The 22,624-nt window shown below is 37.5% G+C and overlaps 1 protein-coding gene across 8 annotated transcripts in view; it reads left to right on the forward strand.

The window, feature by feature from the left end:
* NPNT (nephronectin) overlaps positions 1-22,624 on the forward strand; it is a 112,989-nt gene that overhangs the window by 47,538 nt on the left and 42,827 nt on the right. For 5 of the 8 annotated variants that reach the window (XM_078148984.1, XM_020974750.2, XM_020974752.2 and 2 more), the window contains 2 exons: positions 4,874-4,966; positions 18,591-18,683. In XM_078148984.1, the coding sequence (XP_078005110.1) occupies positions 4,874-4,966; positions 18,591-18,683 (186 nt within the window). The remainder of the gene's footprint in view (positions 1-4,873; positions 4,967-18,590; positions 18,684-22,624) is intronic. The other 3 variants (XM_020974751.2, XM_020974754.2, XM_020974753.2) reach the window with 1 other exon arrangement.

Consider the following 22,624-nt stretch of genomic DNA (forward strand, 5'->3'; position numbering starts at 1 on the left):
TTCTGGACCTTGTGCCCAAATCAGTTTATAGATCATATAACAGTCTACAGTTGGTTCAACAAGAATATTATCAGCCTTGAGTAAATCATTTCCATGCCAAGCTTTGAACAAACCTACTTCTGTCAGAAGTGCATGTGATATTTCTAATTATATTTCAAGTTTATCAAGTAAAATATCCTCTGCTTTTAGAAAAAAACTGCTCATTCATTATTTCACTAAGCATTTTTAGGTGCCTACTATGCATGGCATAGCAATAGAATTCATGGACTTTGACCTCTAGGAGCTCATGGGTTCATTGGAAAGGCAAAAATAGTCAAGAAACAAAAAGTTGTTAGTTAGAAGCTAACATAACATCAACTATACCTAAGTGCTGGAAAATGAAAAATAAGAGTGTGATTGGCAAGGGTCTTTACTAGGCAGCAATGTCATCTCCAAGGAATATTATGATTTTGAAGGAAATGTAGTGGATAAGGATTGGTGAAAAAAGGAGATGGAAGGGAATTTCAGGCAACGGGAACAGCAAGAACAAAAACCAGAAGGTTGTATTGCAGTTTATCCAATCTTCAGTTCATCTTTGGCTCCCCCCCAACCCGATTCCTCCTATCTAGTCAGTCACCACATCCTGCATATTCCTCCTCAAGACTGTCTCTTACACTTCTCCTGTTCAGTTTGCCATCTCCCTAGTTGAGATCCTCACCATCACAGTCTAGACTCTTGAAATGACCTTCTACCTGATTTTACCACCAGGCTCTCTCACTTCCATTCTACCTGGCACTTCCAAATTAATCTTTCTAAAATATCAATTTCATCATGTCCTTCCCCCCTCCTACCCCTGTCCTCAACTAAAAGACTTTTAGCAGCTTTCTATCACCTAGGATAAAATCCAAATTCCTCAACCTGGTGCTGAAGCCTCTTTATGGTCTGGAACCATGTTCAGTGAACACCTGTTAAACACATGCTATGACTAAGGCACTATGACAGGCACTGAGGATACAGAGACAAAAATTAAAAAGTCCTTGCTCTCAGAGAGCTTATATTCTAATTATTCAACTCTATCTATTATTATTTCCCTATATCCAGCCCAGTCAGCCTCCTTATTGACCCTTAAATAAAATACTATCTTCTTTATTCCAAACTATTAATCATGATGCTAGAATTCCCTTTCCCCTCCTCTTTGCCTATCTAAATCCTTCGCCTGTTAATCACCTGCCAATTGTTCAGAATTCAGCTCATGTCTTTTTCCTCCATAGGTCCTTCCCTGACTTCTCTCTTGTTCCTCTGAATTCCTTTAAAGCTCTCATATTGAGACTTAATCATTTTGTGTATGTGTATCTTGCCCCTCCACTCCCAACTCTAATTTTAAGTTATAGAAGACTTGGAAAACATCACACATTTCTTTTGCTTGTTGCTTGGGATATCCAGCATTTAGTTAATAGATAGTAAATATAAGCAGCTAGGTGGCACAGTGGAGAAAGTGCTGGGCCTGAAGTCAGGAAGACTCATCTTCCTGAGTTCAGATCTGGCCTCAAACACTTACTAGCTGTGTGATCCTGGACAAATCACTTAACCCTGCTTGCCTCAGTTTCTTCATCTATAAAATGAGCTAGAGAAGGAAATGGCAAACCACTCCAGTGGTTTTTTGCCAAGAAAACCCCAAAAGGGGTCATGGAAAGTTAGGCATGACTGAAACAACTGAACAACAGTAAAACATAATAAGTAAGAAACTAGCTTGCCTGGAATGGGAAGGCTGTGATAAAAACTGAATTGAAAGCTACTAATGGGGATAGAAAGGATATGTGGGAAGAGTGGAATAAAGCAATAGAGGGCTCTGAATGCCAAGCTGAGAACCTTAACTTTGATTTAATATATCATGAGGAACCGTTACAGGTTCTTAACAATGAAATAACCTAGTATGGATGGGATTTCAAAAAGGTGGCAGCTACATGTGAAGAAAACACTTTGCCTTGAATTGTATGAACTCATTGTTCCTCAGTTTACATCATCTTTTATGTCACTACTTCTATCAGTCTGTGATCTCATACCAATCATGTTCTCTCCAATGGTGCGCATTACAGCCCGTTTACATTTTTCACGTGTGACTGTTGACCAAATCCTCTCATAAGCCCAGTGTGTGAATACCAAAGGAACACAGAGGCTATCTCTTAGTGATCCCTTCATTTTGATACATGGCCAACCCTCTTTTTCCAAACGTACATTGTATGACTTCACTTACGTAGCCTCTTTGTTGGGAATAACATTATATCTTGTTTTCCCAACAACCTTGTACCTCTCTATTGTCCTTTGGCTAACCCCCAACTTTAACTTATTGGAGCTTCTGGTATTCTACAAGTTGGGAATATGCAGCATTGTGGGAAAACTATGGAAGTTAAATGATAGGCCTTTGCTTGAGGGCTAAGCTTTGAGTCATTAAAAGCAGTGAGCAACTATTTCCCAAAGACAGTCCATCTTGTATTTCCCTTTTTCTTCATTACTGGGCCCTCTTCATTGTTTATCTGCAGCTTTGTCCAAGGGGTGTGTGTGTGCGTGCGCGTGCGCTTATACACACATGTTTATGTTGTATATGTATACACACATACATCATATGTGCACATGTGTGTGTAATATACGTCTATATTATGCATATGTATATGCATATATGAATGCAATGTCTTTCTAACTATACATGATAGTCCAAACCTCTTAGGACATTCTTCATCCACTGAGTTTTTCTTTCGTGGATAGTTGGGCCAAATTTTTTAATGAATTATGGTTATATTTAGAAAGCTTTGTAGTATCCCAAGGCTTGATACAACTAACACAGGAGAATCTGGAGGGCCCCTTCGTGTATAAGGAATCCTTTATTTTTTCATTTCAACTCTGTATTAGGGATATATATATATATGTGTGTGTGTGTGTGTGTGTGTGTGTATGTATATATATGTGTATATGTGTATATATGTATGTACATATATATAATATTGTTACATATATTCCACAATATAATAATCAGCAATATGATATAATATATGATATCATATGATATATGATATGATATGATATAATTAATATAATAATCAGCAATTTAATAACACATTTGGAGGATAAATGCCAAATCATTGCTCTAGGATTCTAGGTATAGGGTTGGAAGGAACCTCAGAAGTCATCTAGTTCAGCCCTTCATTTTACAGCTGAGGAAACTGAGGACCAGCAATGTTAAGTGCCTTGAGCAAGGTCAAACAGGTAGTGAGTGTCATAGCTGGGGTGTGAACCCATATCTTCTGACTTCAGGGCCAATGCTGTCTCCCACTGCACTACCATTACCTCTTGAAACACAGGGTCACTCTCTATTGGTATGTGTCTTGAGGGGTCCTGTCTGATTTTTATATGTGGGGGTGGGTGGGTGGAGTGAAGACAACTAGAGGTGAGGAGCCTTCCAAGAGGTGTTTTCCTCTAGTGAATCAAGTGCATTTTTATAGGCAACTAACAAACCAAAGTCCAGTGGAAGCTTCTGTCCTCTGCTTCTTATTTTGCTGTTGCTCAGTTGTGTCTGACACTCCAGTATCTTGGCAAAGAATGGTAAAAAAATTTACCATTTCGTTCTTCAGCTCATTTTACAAATAAAGAGACTGAGGCAAACAGTGTTAAGTGACTTGCCCAGGATCACACAGCTAGTAAGTGTCTGAGGCCAGATTTGGACTCAGGTCTTCCTGACTCCAGGACTGGCACTCTATTCATTGTATCACCTTAGCTGCCCCCTCTGTGCGTGTCAGTCAGTTCTCTAATTGAAATGACATCATCTGCTATTAAAAATATCATTTTCAAAAGCTTCTCACACTGTCATTGGGGATGCCTTCAATGTGGTTTTGGATTATTCTCATAAAGATTTTATAGACATGGGAAAGCATGCATATGAGTCAGTAGTTGTTGCTAATTACCTTCATTTGGGGTAATGACACTAGGCTTCCTTTGGATATTCTCAGTCTGGTCCGGCTCTTTTTTCCCATCATTGCTTTCTTAAGGGCCATTTTTCCTTTCTCTGCTACATCCACGAAGCTTTCCCATGAAACAAAGTGAGCCTGCCATCTCAAAGGCTGTGGCAGAGGAGCCCAAGATCTGACAGTTCTTCCATGCTGGAAAGAGTAAATGTAGAATAGAGGCTATATCTTTTTATGGAGGATGAGAGTACAGAGAAGATCAACAAGGCTTTGCCCATGGCAACTTGTGAAACAAAATACAAAATATTGTCTTTTAACACAGTTTTCATTAAGGAGAGAATTTTGTTTACAAATTTAGTTTCAAGCTTCTGAATACACTCAATTAGAGGCTTTCAGCTAAAGCAGCTTTGCGTGTGCTTAGAGTAATGAGATTGTGGGTAGTGATAGAGATCAAATGATATAAGTTGGTAAGCATTCTGCAAACTTTAAAGTGCTAAACTGTAAATGTTAGCAATTATTATCATTAGAGGGTAATGCAAAGTCGGTATCTTTATTATGCCCAAATCTGTGTTCAAACATATACTGTCCACTTAAATATGAATACTCCCCTACATCTTAGTAAATATTCTAGGTCAAGTAAAATCTATAATTAAATAAATCCATGGTGTAATTTTTCTGGTATGATGCTAAACTGAAATATTATAAGGACTAAGTACCATTAATTAATTAATAAAAAAGTAATTAAAATAAAAATTTACATTAAATTAAAATGTAAAACTTTTAGACACTTCTCAATTTTGTATATTTTGTCTGCTTGATGATAGGTACTGCTTTTCCTTTTGTTATTGAAACAATATGTTAGGGCTGATGCTTACAGACATAATGTGTTTTATGTGTTAATTGACTTAGTAATGACATGTGCATCCCTCTTTCCACAGCTATATGCCAACCCAGCTGCAAGTACGGTGAATGTATAGGGCCGAACAAGTGCAAGTGTCATCCTGGATACTCAGGGAAGACCTGCAATCAAGGTAGGAACAGGGTCTGATGTTCCTAAGTAAAAGCACCCTACACAAAGAAAATGCAATATCCTTTACTGGTTCAGAGGCAGCTCCTTTCCAAAGTTTGATCATTCCTAAATAACATTGAGCAAGCCACATTTGATGTTCCGCAAGAATGGAATAATGATAATAATAATACCACTCATGTATATGGAGCTTTGTAGTTTGCAAAGCGCTTTGTATTTAGTATCTCATTTGATCCTCACAGTGACCCTGTGAGATAGGTGCTGGTATTGTTTCCATTTTACAGATGAAAGGACTGAGAATGAGAAATGTGAGATCACTTGGCCAGGGTCACACAGTAAGTGCTTGAAGCAGAATTCGAATTTTGGTCTTGATCCCAAGCCACTGTACCACTTGAAGAGAAGATGGTAGTCAGAGGACCTGGTTTCAAATCCTGACTCAGTTGCTTTCTACCTGTGGGACCTTGAGCAAGTAAACTTCTCTGGGTCTCAGTTTCCTCATCTGTAAAATGAGCAGTTGGCCTCTGAGATCCTTTTCAGACATAGCTCTGTGATGATAGTCCTATGTTTTTTGACCCAGATCTTAAAACAGAAAAAGTAGCTCTATCCCATTGGTTCTTTCCTAAATTTTTTAATTTTTTATTTAATTTTATTTTCTAAAAATTATTCTTTTCTTAGTTCTTCATTTTTTTTTTAGGCAATTGGGGTTAAGTGACTTGCCCAGGGTCATGGAGCTAGTAAGTGTCAAGTGTTTGATCTGAGGCTGGATTTGAACTCAGGTCCTCCTGACTTCAGGGCTGGTGCTCTATCCACTATGCCACCTAGCTGCCCAAAATTATTCTTTTCTAAAAATGCATTTTAAGTTGGGAAAAGCAATATGGTGGAGTGGAAAGAACCCAATGGGAGGTCCACAAGTTACTCTACCTCTCTGGGTCTCAATTGTCTTAGTTCTAAAACAGGGTTAATAACACCTTGTCTGCCTGCTGATTTCTTTAGAATCCTTCAAATTCTAATATCAATGATTCTGTAATTAAACCTCCTTTTCTCTAAAAGTCAATCCATCCAAAACGTTTGTGTCAAAAACAAAGTGTCTACTATGTGCCAAACACTGTACTAGGTGCTAGGAATATATATATGAAGAATGAAACAATCCCTATTCAAATAGATGAATGGATGGGTGGATGGATGGATGGATAGATAGATAGGTACGCACGCACCTCAAGGATAGATACCTGTAAATAAATTTTATGTGTGTATGTATATGTGTGTATGTATTGATATGGAGAGACAGAGAGAGACAGACAGAGAGAGAGACACACAGAGAGACAGAGATTATATTCAAGTAAATGTTAGGGAGTTTAATATAAGGTAGTTGAAGAGTATAACTTTTTTTCCCCCAAGTTTGACTGGGAAAAGGAGATGTAAATGATGATCCCTTGAAGGTATAATAGGGTCAAGACTAGGGGAGGTCTGGGCATGTTCACATGCATCAAGGATGGAGTCTCTGGATAAAGAGAAGTTGGAAATTAGGAAAAGAGAGAATGGATGAAGGGACAGGTTACTGGAGGAGATGGGAAGGGATAAGATCAAAGGCAGAACTTGTAAGACAGAAAGTCACCTCATTTCTCCCTCTACAGAGAGGGAGGAAGGATGTAGTACGGTACTGATGGCTTGAGAAGGGAGGAAAAAGTTTGGAATAGTCATGGTGGGAACTGTGATAAAGAGACAATCAAAAAAAAAAGCAGATTGATGGGCAGCAGTAAGAACTTAGTTGAGAATTAGAAATAGAATTGCAGTAGGAAGAGATAGAAAAAAATTACATTTAAAATAACTGCAGAAATGGGAAGGGGAAGGAAGGATAGAATTTGTACCTTAAAGCTTAAAAAAAGAACATTAAAAATTGTTTTTATGGGTAACTGGGGAAAAAATAAAATATTATTTTAAAAAAATAGCAGCAGACAATGCAAAAACTTGAGAGTCTACCTGTCGACCCAAATCCAGGAACTATACGAACACAATTACAAAGCACTTTTCACACAAATAAAGACAGATTTAAACAACTGGAGAAATATTAATTATTCATGGATAAGCCAAGTGAAAATGACCATTCTCCCTAAATTAATTGACATATTCAGTGCCAATCAAATTACCCAAAAATTATTTTATAGAGCTAGAAAAAATAATAACAATTTATCTGGAAGAAAAAAAGGTCAAGAATATCAAGGGAATCAATGAAAAAAAATGTGAAGAAAAATGGCCTAGCGCCAGATTTCAAACTATATTACAAAGCAATAATCATGAAAACAAGCTGGTAGTAGCTAAGAAATAGAGTGGTGGATCAGTGAACTAGATTACAGTAGCAAATGACCATAGTAATCTAGTATTTGATAAACCCAAAGACTCATGTTTTGGGGTCAAAAACTCACCATTTGACCAAAATTGCTGGGAAATGGAGAGCATTTTGGCAGAAACTAGGCAAAGACCAACATCTCACACTGTATACCAAGAAAAGGTCAAAATGGGTAAATTACTTAGTCATAAAAGATGATGTCATAAGTAAATTAGGGGAGTATGGAATATCTCACTTGTCAGATCTATGAATAAAGGAAGAGCATGTAATCAAAAAAGAGATAGGATCATAGAAGATAAAGTGGATAATTTTGATTGTATTAATTGAAATATTTTTTAACAAACAAAACTAATACAGCCAAAATTAGAAGGAAGGCAGGAAACTGGGAAAAAAAATTACAGCAAGACTCTCTGATAAAGACCTCATTTTTCAAAAATATTCAGAACTGCGTCAAATTTATATATATAAAAAAAAGTTAAGAGCCATTCCCTAATTGATAAATGGTCAAAGGATATGAACAGGCAGTTTTCAGAAGAAGAAATCAAAGCTATCTATAGTCACATGAAAAAATACTCCAAATTACTATTGATTAGAGAATTGCAAATTAAAACAACTCTGAGGTACCACCTCATATCTATTAGGTTAGCTAAAATGATAGAAAAGGAAAATAACAAATGCAGGAGGAAATGTAGAAAAATAGTAGTGCACTGTTGGTGGAGTTGTGAACTGGTCCAACCATTCATCAGAACAGTTCTAAGCTATGCTCAAATCACTATAAAACAATATGTACACCCTTTGACTTAGAGAGAACAAAGAAAAAGGAAAAGGACTCATATGTACCAAAATATTTATAGCAGCTCTTTTTGTATTGGCAAAGAGTTGGAAATTGAGGGGATGCCCATCAATTGGGGGATGGCTGAACAAGTTATGGCATAGGATTGTGTGTTATAAAAAATGATGGTTTCAGAAAAACTTGGGAAGAACTATATGAATTGATACAGAGCTAAGTGAGCAGAACCAGGAGATCGTTGTACACGGTAACATCAATAATGTAATGATGATCAACTGTGAAAGACTTAGCTATTCTGATCAATACAATGATCCAAGACAATTCTGAAGGACTCAAGATAAAAAAATACTATCTACCTCCAGAGAGAGAACTGATACCTCAGTGCAAATTGAAGTATAATTTTTCACTATCTTTATTTTTCTTGCTTTTTAAAAAACATGGCTAGTGCAGATATTTGTTTTGCATGATTTTACAAGTATAATTGATATATTGTTTGTCTTCTCAATGGGTAGGGAAGGGGCTGCAAGGAGGGAGGTAATTTGGAACTCAAATTTTTAAAAAGTGAATGTTAAAAAATGATAATTTTAATATGTATAAATAATTGGGAAATGTTTAACAAAATAAATAATGTTTCAGTGCACAAAAAATAAGAGAATGGATAACATAAATTCGTATTGTACCCCCTCAGCACAGTCTGTGACTTTCTCTATTTGCACTCAGCAACTTGTGAGAAGATGAATGGTAGGGATAATACCGGGCTGGATTTTGGAAAGGAATGATTGGTAATAGGATGATGGGACATATGATTCAATGGCTGAGGGCAGTAAAAGTTAAACTGATTAATGAAAGAGTCAGGATTTTGTGGTAAGACTCAAGCAACAATGATGACATGAAAAGAAGGATGGAGTTCCTAGAGGTTGAGCTTAGCATAGAGAATGGGCTGGCTATGGCCAAAAGCTGTAGATGAATTTCAGAACTTTGGCTTGTGGGTATGGAACACTGGTGAGTGAGGAATGTTCTCACTGTCATTTTATATGATCAAAATGGAATGAAGAGTTGAAAAGGCTGATGAACTGGTAAGCAGAGATATTTCAGGTGATATCAACTTACAAGTGTGAAGTCTCTAAATATAAGGGTTGAGGTAAAGAGGAAGACTTCAAACCAGGAACTGAAAAAGGAGGGAGAATCACCTGGGAACTGGTAAATAATAGCTGCCAGGATCTGGATGTGGTGTTTGACCTTCATAGAGTCAACCACAAAGGAGGAATGGTAAAACAGTTATATTAGTAGTAGTGATGATGATGATGATAAATGGTAAAGCAGTTATATTAGTAATAGTAATGACATTGATGCTGATAAATGGTAAAACAATTATATTAGTAGTAATGATGATGCTGATAAATGGTAAAACAGCTGTATTATAGTAGTGATGACGATGATGACAATGATAGAAAATATTTATATAACTCTTTAAGCTTTACAGAGCACCTTATATAGAATACCTCATTTGATCCTCATCACAACCCTGTGTGAAATAACAAGAACAGCAATAACAATATCTAACATTTATATGGCACTTTGAAGTTTACATAAAATCCCTATTTTACAGATGACTAACCTGAGTCTTGGGAAACTTCCATGATGTACATGTGGTCATATGCCTAGAAACTTATCAACAAGTCTTGTAAACCCTTTTATTGACTGTAATTGCAAACGGCAAAAGAAAATATCATTGAAAATGTTGTATCTTTGTTGTTATTATATGTTATACTGGTTCTGCTCATTTCACTCGGCATCATTTCATATAAGCCTTCTTGAGTTTCTCTGAAACTGTGCCCTTCATCATTTCTTAAGCATAATAGATAATATATTCATACAGTATAATATTTATTCAGCCCCTAATTAATGGAAAACCTTTAGTTTCCATTTTTTTGTTACCATAAAAAAGTTGCTATAAACATTTTTCTCTGACAGAGACGTTATGGACTAAGCAGAATGAGACACATATTTTTTTAAACATGGCCAATATGAGAATTTGCTTTGCTGGACTCCAAACATAAGGGATTTGGGTGGAGAGAAAGACTTCAAGTTGGGAACTGAGAAAGGAGGAAGAATCACTAGAAACTGATAGAGAGTAGATCTGGATATGGTATTAGAGCTCAATGGAGCCAATCACAAAGGAGCAACAATAAAGCTTGTTATGTAACAAATGATATTATTTTATAACTTACTAATACTCCTTATTTTTGTTACAATAATTTAGATTTTCTTTTTTTCCAGTAGAGGGGGAACATGGGAAGGAGACAAAAGTACTTTTTAACTGAAAAAATTAACTGAAAGGAAGATGTGTCTTTGATAACAAGCGATCTTTGTTTGTTGATAATTCTTGTTCATTGTTACCAAGCCTAATGACCTTTTGCTTTAAAATTTTTGTCTTAAAGTGTTTGCCTTCGGGTAAGAAAGAAACTGTAAGTCAAAAAATTAAATTATAATTAATTTGAAAAAGAAAAGACTGAAGATCTAACATATCTTTGAAATTAAAGCTGCACTGCCTGCCATTTTAGGATGTGATGCCTAGCCATACTCAGTTCTTTATACCTACATTTTCCGTAGCTACATTGCTTGCACATATGTGAGGTAGGCATCTTTCCCTACATACTTAGAAATAGGTTTCACCAGGTTTCCTTTAGCCTTTGGTTACTTGACCTTACATCTTTGGTGTGATGGTATGAATTAATTAATTGAGAGATTTATAAGTACAAGCCGTCACAACTATTCACAACTATCTGCATTCAAAGTCTAAGCCGGCTTTGTGGAAATGCAGCACGGAAAAGGATTAGAAAAATGGGGCAGTGGTCAATAGCTGTACAGATTCCTTTGAAGAAATGCATTCTCCCAGTATCTTTCAATCTGTTTGAGATTGATTTCCAAATTCATTGTTGGGAAAGGGGAGGTGGAGAGGAGGTTCAATATTTTGTAAACTTTAAAGCACTATGTAAATGCTAGCTCTTAATTGGTTTTCCTCTTTTAAACCTGACTTTTTCTGGGATTTGCCAATTTTACCTGGGCAATTTCATTTGAGCCAAGAATTTGACACATTACATATTGGAAGGGTTTTTAAAAAAATTTTGTTTCTTAAAAACCACCCTTATTGGAGGGGTTTTTTTTCATTTTTGTTTCTTAAAAACCACCATCTTGTTTTCTTTGCTCTTCCTTGTTGGCCAATGTTCACAAGTAGTAGTAAGTCAGGCTTTGATTACAGTGGAATCTGTTTTTATATTAAAACCCTAATTTAATACTGTTTTTTTAAAGAGGGGGAGTACACAGTCCAAAGTATTGTGGCTATATACGTCAATACCTTACAAATGTATCCCTGAATGCCAGGGCTGTGCTTCAGAGAAGTGTTCTTAATAAGCCACTTCTGAGATTTCAGGAAGTGAGTTTCAATTTGCTTTGTGATGGCTACTAGGACTTTAAAAAAAACACTTCCAAACTACTTAGACTACCCATTATGCCAGAACCCTGTCTCATGTCTCTTAGCATGAGGAAATCAGTTTACAATGGACTTCTTCATTATGTATGCTCCTGGTTTTCATCAGAGAACTTTAATACACTGGGTTCAAATATCAGACCCCTAAACAGTCCTTATTTGGTACTTTTTGAAGAGTGAGAAGTCAGATGTTGTTTTCACTTGTGAACCAGCATTTTTACAGTAGCAAAACAAAAAAAATAAAGAAAAGAAAAAAATTGTTATAAGCTATAAGAATCAAAGTGAAAAAAATTGAAACTAGTTTTAGAAATAAAAATTCCAACTGACTATAAAACTGACACACCTATGTAAGCATGTCTTAATAATCTCTTTCTTTGTTCTCCTTTGATAAATGTGATAGGAGTGTGCACCAAAGTATGGAGAGAGCCATGGTGGATTTGAGATGGTAGCAGCAATTGAGTTGGGGGAGGGGAGGAGACAGGGTAGAATAGCAAAATGAATGTAGTAAATTGTCTCAATGGATTTGAGGAATAAATTCTAATCTTATGGAAAATGCCTGTGGCAACTTTCTGATTGATAGATTATAGGCTTTTTTTCCCCTAGTGTAATCATCAGGTCATATTCATTGTTATATTCCTAATAGCACCCAGCAGAAATCCTTACAGGTTACCGCCCTCTTCGCTGACATTGCTAATCATCTCCTCCTTCAAACTCTTCTCTCAGATTCCATACATCGCTCTGTCCTGGTTGTCTGCCTGCCACGAAGATCACTCCTCAGTCATCCCTGAGAGGAGGATCTTCCAAGGCTCTGTCCTCAGCTACCTCCTTCTCTTGGCCACTTTTAATGACTCTAACTATTATCTCTATGTGAGTGACTCACGTAAGAGCTAGAATCTTATGTTTCTCACTCACTCTCTTCTAGACTTAGAGGTAGGGTTACATGTGGAAGGAGCACTGGTTTTGAAGACAAAGGAGATGGGTTCTAAACGTGGTTCTGTTATTTATTATTTATATAACTCAAATCCTCAGTGGCCTCATTTACAAAATAAAAGGATTTGCCAGGGTGATTTCTAATGCCTCAGATAACTCAAAATACGTATGTAATCAATCAACAAACATTTATTAAGCACTAAGAATGTACAAGATATCGTACCACAAGATATTGTGGTAGACACCGGGAGACACAAAGAAAAAAATGAAATAAATATTGTCCTCAAGGAATTGACATCTTATCAGGGAAGACAACATGTATGTTCTACCAGGGGAAAGGAATAAGCATTTATTAGGAGCCTATTATTTACCAGGCACTGTGCTAAGTACTTTATAAATATCTCATTTGATCCTCACAGCAACCTGGGGAGGAAATGGGAGGTCCCATTTATAGCTGAGGAAATTGAGGCAGACAAAAGTTAAGTGACTTACCCAGGGTCACACAGCTAGGAAGTATCTGAGGCCAGATTTGAATTCAGGTCATCCTGACTCAGGACCAGTGATCTATCCACCTCTAATACCAATACCTTAAGTTCAACAATGAATTCATTTCCTCCTAAAAACCTGCTTCTTACCCTGTTTATCAAATGAGATAGTGTATGTAAAGTGCTTTATAAACCTTGAAGCGGTATATAAAAATGGAAGTTGTTGGTATTTTCACAATTATTGTCACCATCATCATTATGACTTCCCAGAGCAAAATTTCCTTACCTCCCTGACCAACATTCCCCTCTGTATGCTGTCTTCCTCTATTAGTATATAAGCCCATTAAAGGCAGGAATTATCTTGCTTTCTGTATTTGTGATGGAGCACTTAATACAGAGCTTGGCACACATTAAGTGTTTAGGAAAATGGCTTTTCCTTCAACATTACATTCTTTATACAGCCATTATTTCAACTGCCTAGGATTAGAACCTTTGCTTTCTCCTTTACCCTCCAATAAGCCATGTCTGGTCCACCTTTCCTCTGTCTCTCACCTTTACCCCTCCTTTCTATCCCACTGATATCATCCTGGTTCAGGCCCTCCTTACCTCTAGCCTTAGCTATTATAAGACTCTCCTAACTAATCTTCTTGCCTCCAAACTCTTCACTTTCCCATTCATCCTCCAAATCCCTGATAGAGTAATCTTTAAAAAAAACACAGGTATGGGATGCAGAGCAATGTGAGAAGAAGCCTGAGAATGAGGTGTACTATAACAACAGTCTTGTGAAGGTAAACAGCCTAAAACCCAATTCTGATAGTGCTGTTTTCTTGCAGAGTCTGTCCACTGCTTAGTACAATACAAACCCCCTAGACTGATGGTCTAGACACTCCTTGACAGTCTGACCCTGACCTGCCTTTATAGCCTGATGTCACAGATGATGTCACAGCCAAACTGGCCCACTCTTCCTTCCCCTTATTTTTCTGTTCACTTCCCATTCCATTCTTAAGTGCCTTCCCTCCAAACCCAGCATATTAATTGATTTCCCCATGTTTTCAGCCATTAAATCCTTGCCTTCTTTTTTTTTTTTTTGGCTAGGCAATGGGGTTAAGTGACTTGCCCAGGGTCATACAGCTAGTGTTATGTGTCTGATGTCGGATTTGAACTCAGGTCCTCCTGACTCCAGGGCCAGCGCTCTATCCACTGCACCACCTAGCTGCCCCAATCCTTCCCTTTCTAAAAGAGCCATCTCAGGTTCCACCTTCATGAAGTCTCCTTTGGTCCCCAGAGCTGGAAGTGATCCATCTTACTTTTAATGTCTTGTGGATCAAATGAGATAATTGTGAAGTTCTTTACAAACCTTAAAGTGATATAAGTACTAGCTAGTATTAGCTACTGTTCTTGTTATGTCTCTCTGATCTCCCTTTTGCACTTGGCGTATTCTAACTTGCATTATAGTTGTCTTCTCTCTTTACTAGATTGGAAGGGCATATGCTATGTTGTGTTTAATCTGCATCCGTGCTGAATGTTTGCTGTAGTCATCATTGGATGCTTATTAGCTGCTTGTTAATGAAGTTGTCAATGCTGCTGGAGACCATTGGTGGTTTTGTATGCCTCAGGAGAAGTGAAGAGCTCTATGGGATGTCAGGTATATTATTTTAGGACTATTTATTCAGTTCCTTGGCCCTAAGATCTGTGCCAGACTGGAGAAAGCTTCCATGATATCTGGGTAGATGAGAGGAATAACTCTTTAAATTTCAGAGGAATCTCATCATTGGAGAAGGAAAGAATGAGGATTAGGAGAGGAATAAAGAGGGGGGAAGAGGAAATGACATAGAGAAAGAAAGAAGATAAAGAGAGGAAATGGAGAGAAAGGGAGATGAGGAGGGGGAGAGGAGATAGAAAGAATGGAAGAGGAGACAGAAATAAGGAAGAAGAGAGAAAGAGAAGATGAAGAGGAGAGGGAGACAGAAAAAGGGAAAAGAGAGAGAGAAAGGAGGAAGGAGAGGGAGAAATGAAGAAAATAGAGGGAGAAAGGAGAAGAGAGGGGAAAAAAGGAGAAAGCAGAGGAAAGGAGGGTAAGATAGAGGTAAGGAAGGAGAGAAAGAGGATGAGAAGAGAAGGGGACAAAGAGAAGAGAGAATAAGGAGAAGGAGGGAAGAGGAAGAGAAGGGGAAAGGAAAAGGAAGAGTAGAGAAAGGGAAGGGAAGAGAGAAAAAAATAGAGAGGATAGGAGAGAATAATACTTTTAATATTGCTGGGGAGAAGAGGAATTCTGCCATTCTGCTCACTATTCTGCTCAATAAGCATATGCCCCAGAATAAGTATGTGAGACAGACATAAACCTATCCCTCTACCTTTGATGTCAAGTATCCTCCTCCCTCTGTGGAACCTGCTGAACTTATAAAAAGTGATCTTACTCCCTCCAAAAGAAGTTATTGACAGGGAATAGGTAAATGAATATCACCAAAAATCCATAAAAGTTAAAAGGAAACCTAAGTAAATAATGGCACATTTATGGAGTTGAGTATGGAACACGATACCTGGGGAGCAAGTGAGCAGCATAGGTGGGAGGAAATTGGTGCTCAGGCCAGCACTGCTTTGCCCCAGCCTGATGACTCAGCCCTTAAAGGCAGTCTTGGATCATAAGATCATAAATTCGGAGTTGTAAGAGACTCTGTTCCCAAAGTTATGGGTCTGGCTTGCTAACTTCCTTCTCCTTCATGATGAAGACTGTTCATTTTAGCAGTATGGGGATTTTTGGATTTTCTTGTGACTCACTGACTTTTGAATTGATCCTTATATAGGGTCCACCTCTACTGTAAACTATAGGACTATGTTAAAGCATATTCCTTCCAAAAAGTCTTGCTTTTTAAAAACCACACACACATACTTATTTCATACATATACACACACACACATATATACCCATACATATACATACACATGTATACATACATCCCTATACATATGTATGTATTATATATGTATGTATAGGTATATTAAATATGTGTGTGTATTAAATATATATGTATATACATATATTTACATATGTATGGAAAATTTTTTCTACTGGTATATGAAACTTTTCCTGCAGGAGGAAGAAAATCACAGGGGGCTGGGAGAGCTTAAAGAGACTGAGATTATATTCACACTGAATTGGGCTTAAGAAAAAAGTATGTTGAGTTTGGAAAGTAGATTTTGATTAAAAACAAGAGGCAGGAGTATCAAGTAATGACTCTGGTAAGAGCCCCATGTTTTAAGAACCTCTTTTCATCCCCCGCCCGTATGCCCTCATACAGGCAGCCCGGGAAAGGCACCTGTGAGTTTCCAAGTGCTTATAGGGCAGCCATCTCAAGCAGGAAGTCAGGTAATGCTTCCAGTTAACTTAATTTAGCAAATGTCTGTGGTGCTTAGTGTGAATCTGCTGTTGGAGGTTCATTCTCCCCTCTGAGATAAGATATAAAAAAAAACAACCCACAGCCTTGGAGCAGTCATTAAGAAATACAGAAAGCTCTTGGCTCTTCTCACGGTCCTGCTGGAAGCACTCATTGCTTGATGTGTTGTGTCCCCCTGAATTCCTCCAGTAATGCCAACATAGTCCTGACTGGGAATAGGTAATTGAATATCATCAAAAGTACAATTTGTCTACCCCTCTCCCCACCCCGCCAGAAAGAAGCAACACCCCTTATTCTCCTATACTTAAAATATGAAATGTTATATTCTGAACGTCTGCCTTTCGAGGAATTAGAAAATAGTGCCAGTGAATTCACAGACAGATGTTTTGGGATCATCATGAAGGAAAGGAGGAATGTCTAAATTTGTGTTACTGTTGTAATTTCAACCTGGTTTTGTGTTTCATCTTGCCGGATTCTTGTATGCTGAGGGAAAGATCAGCCTTTGGTGTCTCAGAACCAGACAGTGACCTTTGGCTGACAGATGGGTTTCATCTGAAATACGACCACTTTTCTGAAGGATAACCATCCATGCACTTTAACCCCTGTTTTAGTTTGTCAGCAATGACAGCACTTGCCTCTGACCTTGTTAATATGAGAGGTGTGTTTGTGTTTTCTTATGCAGGAGCTGAAATTCACTTAATATCAGGCATTTAATTTGGTGTGAAAACAAGCTGTAAGAATCTGAGAATATGGGTTTGTTATCTTATTGAATTTTTTACTTTGATTCCCACCCAGCTTGCAATGCTTTTGGAAAGCTGAGAATGGTAGCATTCACTTATTCAGTGTAAATCTTCTCTCAGAGATGCATGAGTACAAAGTGACTTTACCCTAAGATCATCCCTTAATCTTGAATGAAAATATTAGTGATACCTCCTGATACTCAGAATGGGGCTTTTTTTAAAAAAAGAAATCATGCATATGTTTGTAATCCTGAAATGTCAGAGTGATGTGAATTTTTGTTGCATAGTTCTTTAATATATTTTTTAATGGTTAACCTAAAAAGGAAGTGGTCTAGATGCAATTCAGGTCAATTCAACAATGTTTATTATGCACAAAATGTGCAAGGCATTGTCTTAAGCACTGAAGATAGGACGCTGACACATAATCCCCAAATCTGCTGAGCAGATATGACCCATACACAGATAAGCGTAATATGAGGCATAGCTGATAGCTGTCAAAGGAGAGAGACTAACAGAGTACTTTAGGAAAATTTGAAGATAGAGTGAATGCTAATTTTAGTGAGTAGTATCAGGGAAGGCTTCATGGAAGAGGTGATACCTTGAAAGAGAAAAAGGATCTTATCCAGTAGAGTTAGAGAGAGTTTATATTAGGCATGTGTAAATGTTTGAAAGTGGAGAACATCCAGGAGTCCAGTTTTATTGAAATATAGGCTATGTGAAAGAGAATAATTGGGGTAATTATGAGTCCTCCATCATTTATAACTGCCTCGGTTTGAGATGGTTCCTCCATGTTGATGATTAGAAAGTATAGTATTTTTGTCTTATACTTTTATGATTATGTCTTGACTGAATTGTTTAGAATAACAATTCTCAAACTTTTTGGTCTCAAGACCCTCTTAAAAATTATTGAAGAGCCCAAAGAGTTCTTGTTTATATCTATCTAGCTGCTTGTGTCTAGCTACCTAGCTCAGTATCTATTGCTATTTACCATATAAAAATGGAAATGTCTTAGTATCGTTTAGGGACCTCACAGGCTCCCTAAAAAGGTATTGGGGACCCCCAGGAGTCCCTAGACCACTCTTTGAGAACACTGATTTAGGAGGTATATTCCTGACATGGTTGTTTATGAGAATATTATGTGATATACATTCAAATGAGACAAAGGCTGTGAATGTGCTTTGCCTATTTAAATATGATACAAATGGAAGGCTTATGGTCATTTTCATATTTGAGTATAAAGTGGTAATGATGGAATTTGAAGGGAATTAGCATGTATCTGCTGTCCAATGTCAAAGTTATTTTTCAATTCCCCTGCTAATGAAACCTACTGGGTTTATTTTTTTAACATGTGATGTAATTTATACTTATGTGGAGGTATTTTGGAGATAAGAAATTGGATCATTTCAAAGAGTTGGTCTTTTGACTTTTATTACCTTCTTCCTGGTGTGAAGATGACCACCTCTATCCAACCCCTCTTGACCAGCACAGTGAACAGCCTTACGTCCAACCCCTGGATCTTCGTGCAACGAATTTACCTTCAAGGGGTGAGAAAGTGCTTGATTTCAGGTGGTCTGCACCTCCCACCTGCACGGCTTCCATTACATAATACAAACATCTTGCAAATGTACTTGAAGAATGATGTGCTGCTGACTGCTGCCATCTTGGAGCCAGGCCTGAAGTCCCTGAGCATGTGCAGCCAGCCAATGGACAGCTCTTTCCTCCTGGTTACTCCCTTCTGGGCTCTATGGACAGGTTCCATTTTCAGCAATTCTCCATGCTTCAATATAATTACTCTTGCTGTACTTTTCTTCGAGGCATTGCAATGCTTTCTAAAACATTCTCTTGGGCCTAGGATGTCATCATTTGGTTTTCATGTAAAAGTGCAGTGACAACATCATAGCAGTGCAAAGATACTATGTGGACAGGGCTTTGCCATCAAAGGGCCAGCTTTTCCCAGATAGATTGTAGAAGTGATTTTTTTTCCTTTTGAATATGGACTATCCAGCCATCTAACAATCAGATCATAAGCCAATTTCCCCAGTCTAAGGTATTATTTTGCAATACAATTTCTCTTCTGAGAGACTATGTCCTTCATTCAGACATAAACTCAGGAACTCCCAGAGAGTTTAGGTGAAGGCTGCCAAAATGCAATTGGTATATTTTCTGCATTTATACTTTGCACAAGGTGTTGGTCAGTGAGCATTTATTAAGTGCTTACTGTGTGTTAAGTACTGTGCTAAGTGATTAGGATACAAATTCAAGCAAAAAAAAAGTTAATATTTACCTTCAAGGAATTTGCATTCCAATGTGGGAAAGACAGCATGTACAAGAAATTGAAAAAGGATAAGGTGACACAGTGGCTTTGTCAAGAACCTTAGGGCAATGGGGACCCAGAGTCACCAGTGGTAGGCACAGAATTTTTTTTAAATAAAATTTTGATGATATATTTTTATATTCTTAGATGACTAAAATTTACATATTGATATTTGACATCCTACCACTGTGCTTAAATCAGAACCAGTTTAAACATAAACTGCTGGTACTCCCAATAAGTGTAATGCTCTGTAAAATATTCTACTTGATAACATATAGGATATAATCCAACAGGACTAAAATTTATAGACAGGTTGTGAACCACCACAGTGGAGGAGTTCCCTCTCTAAAATCAATAAGAGAGTTGCTTGGATCACTGAGAGGTTAATTCACTGCCTAGGGGCCGCATAGCTAATGTATGTCAGAGGCTGAACTTGAACCCAAGTCCTTGTCATAGTGACATGTAATCCAATATGGATGGAAGGTATTCTAAAGATTGAGAGGCTTGTATATGAATCTTAGCCAGAGATCTTAGGCCTTGTTTGGCACTTACATTTTCTCCTCTTTTTCTGAAATGGAATATAGCTCTGCAGCCTGGCTTACCTCCTGAACCTGCTTTCCTTTTCAAGCACCTGAACCACCCAACTTGCTTTGACATGTGACATTTGTAATGTGCTCATTGTGTTTATATGTGCCCTTTCTATATTGTGTACAAAATTGCAGCATTATGATTTAAGTGGCTTAACTCTATAATTCTCTAGTTTTGAAGTAAGTGGGTAACTCCATAACATAATGGGATTCATTAAACACCCCTTTACCCCCATCCTTCATTATAATTCATATCCCATTTTAAAGTTATGAAGGAACAAGAATAAAGTTAATATATTTTAAAAGACATAAAATCTCATTTTAACTTAGGTTCCCTTTGACCTTTTGGTGTTCATTTTCCAGTTCCCAGGCAATATCTTCCTCCCTCCCTCCCTTCCTTTTTTCTTTCATAAAACCTTCCTTCTTTCCTTCCTTCCTTCCCTCCCTTTGTTCCTTCCTCCCTTCCTCCTTTCCCTCTTTCCTTCTTTTCTTCTATCATTCACTCCTTTCTTTCTTTCTTCTCTTTGTCCTTTCTCTCTCCATTTCCTTTCTACCTTCCTCCCTCCTACCTCCCTTCCTTTCTCTCACCTTCCCTCCATTCTTTCCTTCCTTCCTTCCTTCCTAGAGTGGGATTATTTATTATAAGTTCAGGCATACTATAGCAGTTGAAGTTGAACTTTGACTTAATTGTCATAGGACTTTTCATCATTATATTATTATATCAACATATATACATATTATTCATCAGCAGATATTGAGTATGGTACTTAATTCTGGCAGCCCACATTGACTTGAGTCTATAAAGCAAAAAAAATCCATATTAAAAAATATAATAGAAACAATTTCTCAAGAAAGTTATGGAAGAAGTAATTAAAAACCTTGGCAGTTGGTGGGGAGGGGCAGACACTATAACATGGGGCCCATCTCGCCTTTTGAAGCTGCCTGTTAGAGTGAATGCCAGCTGTTTAGTGAATGCTGACAATCACTAGTTATTGTTGACATTCAACTTCAGGCATTCCGTGGTGACCTCTGTGAATGACAGCTTGAGGGTTTTTTAGGAGATACATGTTATGTGTCAGAAGAAGAAACTATTTCAGTCACTGGTAAGTATCAAGGCATTGCCATTTGTCAGGAAGAATCATTCAGTACTGTCAACAAATTGTTAGTTACAGTTTTCTCAAATTGCTTTAAACTTTTTTAGAATGTCTTGTGTGTCATTTGGAAAATGGCCTTTCAACCTAAATGCATGAGTATATGCGTATATCCTCAAGGATACACACACACACACACACACACACACACACACACACACTATCTATATATTTTATATGTATACTTATGCACATATATTTACACACACATATACATATATGTATATATACATATGTGTGTGCGTATGTATGCACGTATGTATGTAAAAATCTTCCTGATCTGTGAAGAAACTCCTTCTATCAGTATAGATCAACAGTGGAACCCAGGTCTTGCTGGTTGTGAGACTCAATCCACTCTACCACGCTCATTTTATATCTAACATACCTATTTTTTTTTCCTGAAACTATAAATTGTAGAAGAAAACAAGTCATTGGAATGAGGTATATTTAATATATACATATGTACATACATTAGATATCTAGAAATAGATATATAATCTCTTCTATACTTCTACACTTTCTAGAATAGTGAAGTCCTAACTTTTTTTAAAAAATCAATTCTGGCCCCTATTTTAGAAATTTTATGTTTCCTTCTTCCCAACATGCTATATAGTTTTTGTTTGATTTTTTTTTTAAGAGTAGCTGTGGGATAGAGCAGGCCTCTCAGGCTCTTCCCAGTCCAAATTATAAGGGAATGACCACTGTAGGTGGTCATCTATGGGCCAAGTGTATATCTCAGTTAAAGGACAGACCTTGTGGGCGTTAGGGATATTTGAAGTACTTACATTATGTATATACTATATGGGCAGTTAGATAGCGGTGGATAAAGTGCCTGGCCTGGAGTCAGAAAGACTCATCTTCCTGAGTTTAAATCCAGCCTCAGACACTTACTAGCTATGTGACCCTGAGCAAGTCACTTAACCTGATTTGCCTCAGTTTCCTCATCTGTAAAATGAGCTGGAGAAGGAAATGGCATGCAAGTATCTGCCAAGAACATTTCAAGTGAGATCATAAAGAGTTGGACACACCTGAAAAATGATTGAACAATAATAACAGTAGTGTATTATATATGCACGCTCACATACAAAGTACCCCAAATGCAAGGATGTGTGTATAATTGTTGCTATCTGTAACTAGCCAGTTTGTGTCAAAGAGAATGAGGCTTTATCTGAAAGACAGTTTACTAAAATGGTCATTTGGAACACAGAAAAGTAGCCAAATAATCCTGTGTATTTAACCATTTGGGGGAGTTTGGTCCAGACCCGTGATTTCATCAGAAGCTCCTAGCTGAGAAAACTCACCGTACAAATGCAGCTCAGAACCTTCTCTGCAGCTAACAGCGTTGCAGAGCCTCAGGGGCCATGGAGAGATTGAAGGCAGCTAACATGTATCAGAAACAGAACTTGAAGCTGACTAGTCTTGTCATCATCAAA

This window comes from Phascolarctos cinereus, unplaced genomic scaffold (genome assembly GCF_003287225.1).
Source record: "Phascolarctos cinereus isolate Bilbo 61053 unplaced genomic scaffold, phaCin_HiC Scaffold_9;HRSCAF=440, whole genome shotgun sequence".
In the NCBI taxonomy this organism is placed as follows: Eukaryota; Metazoa; Chordata; class Mammalia; order Diprotodontia; family Phascolarctidae; genus Phascolarctos; species Phascolarctos cinereus.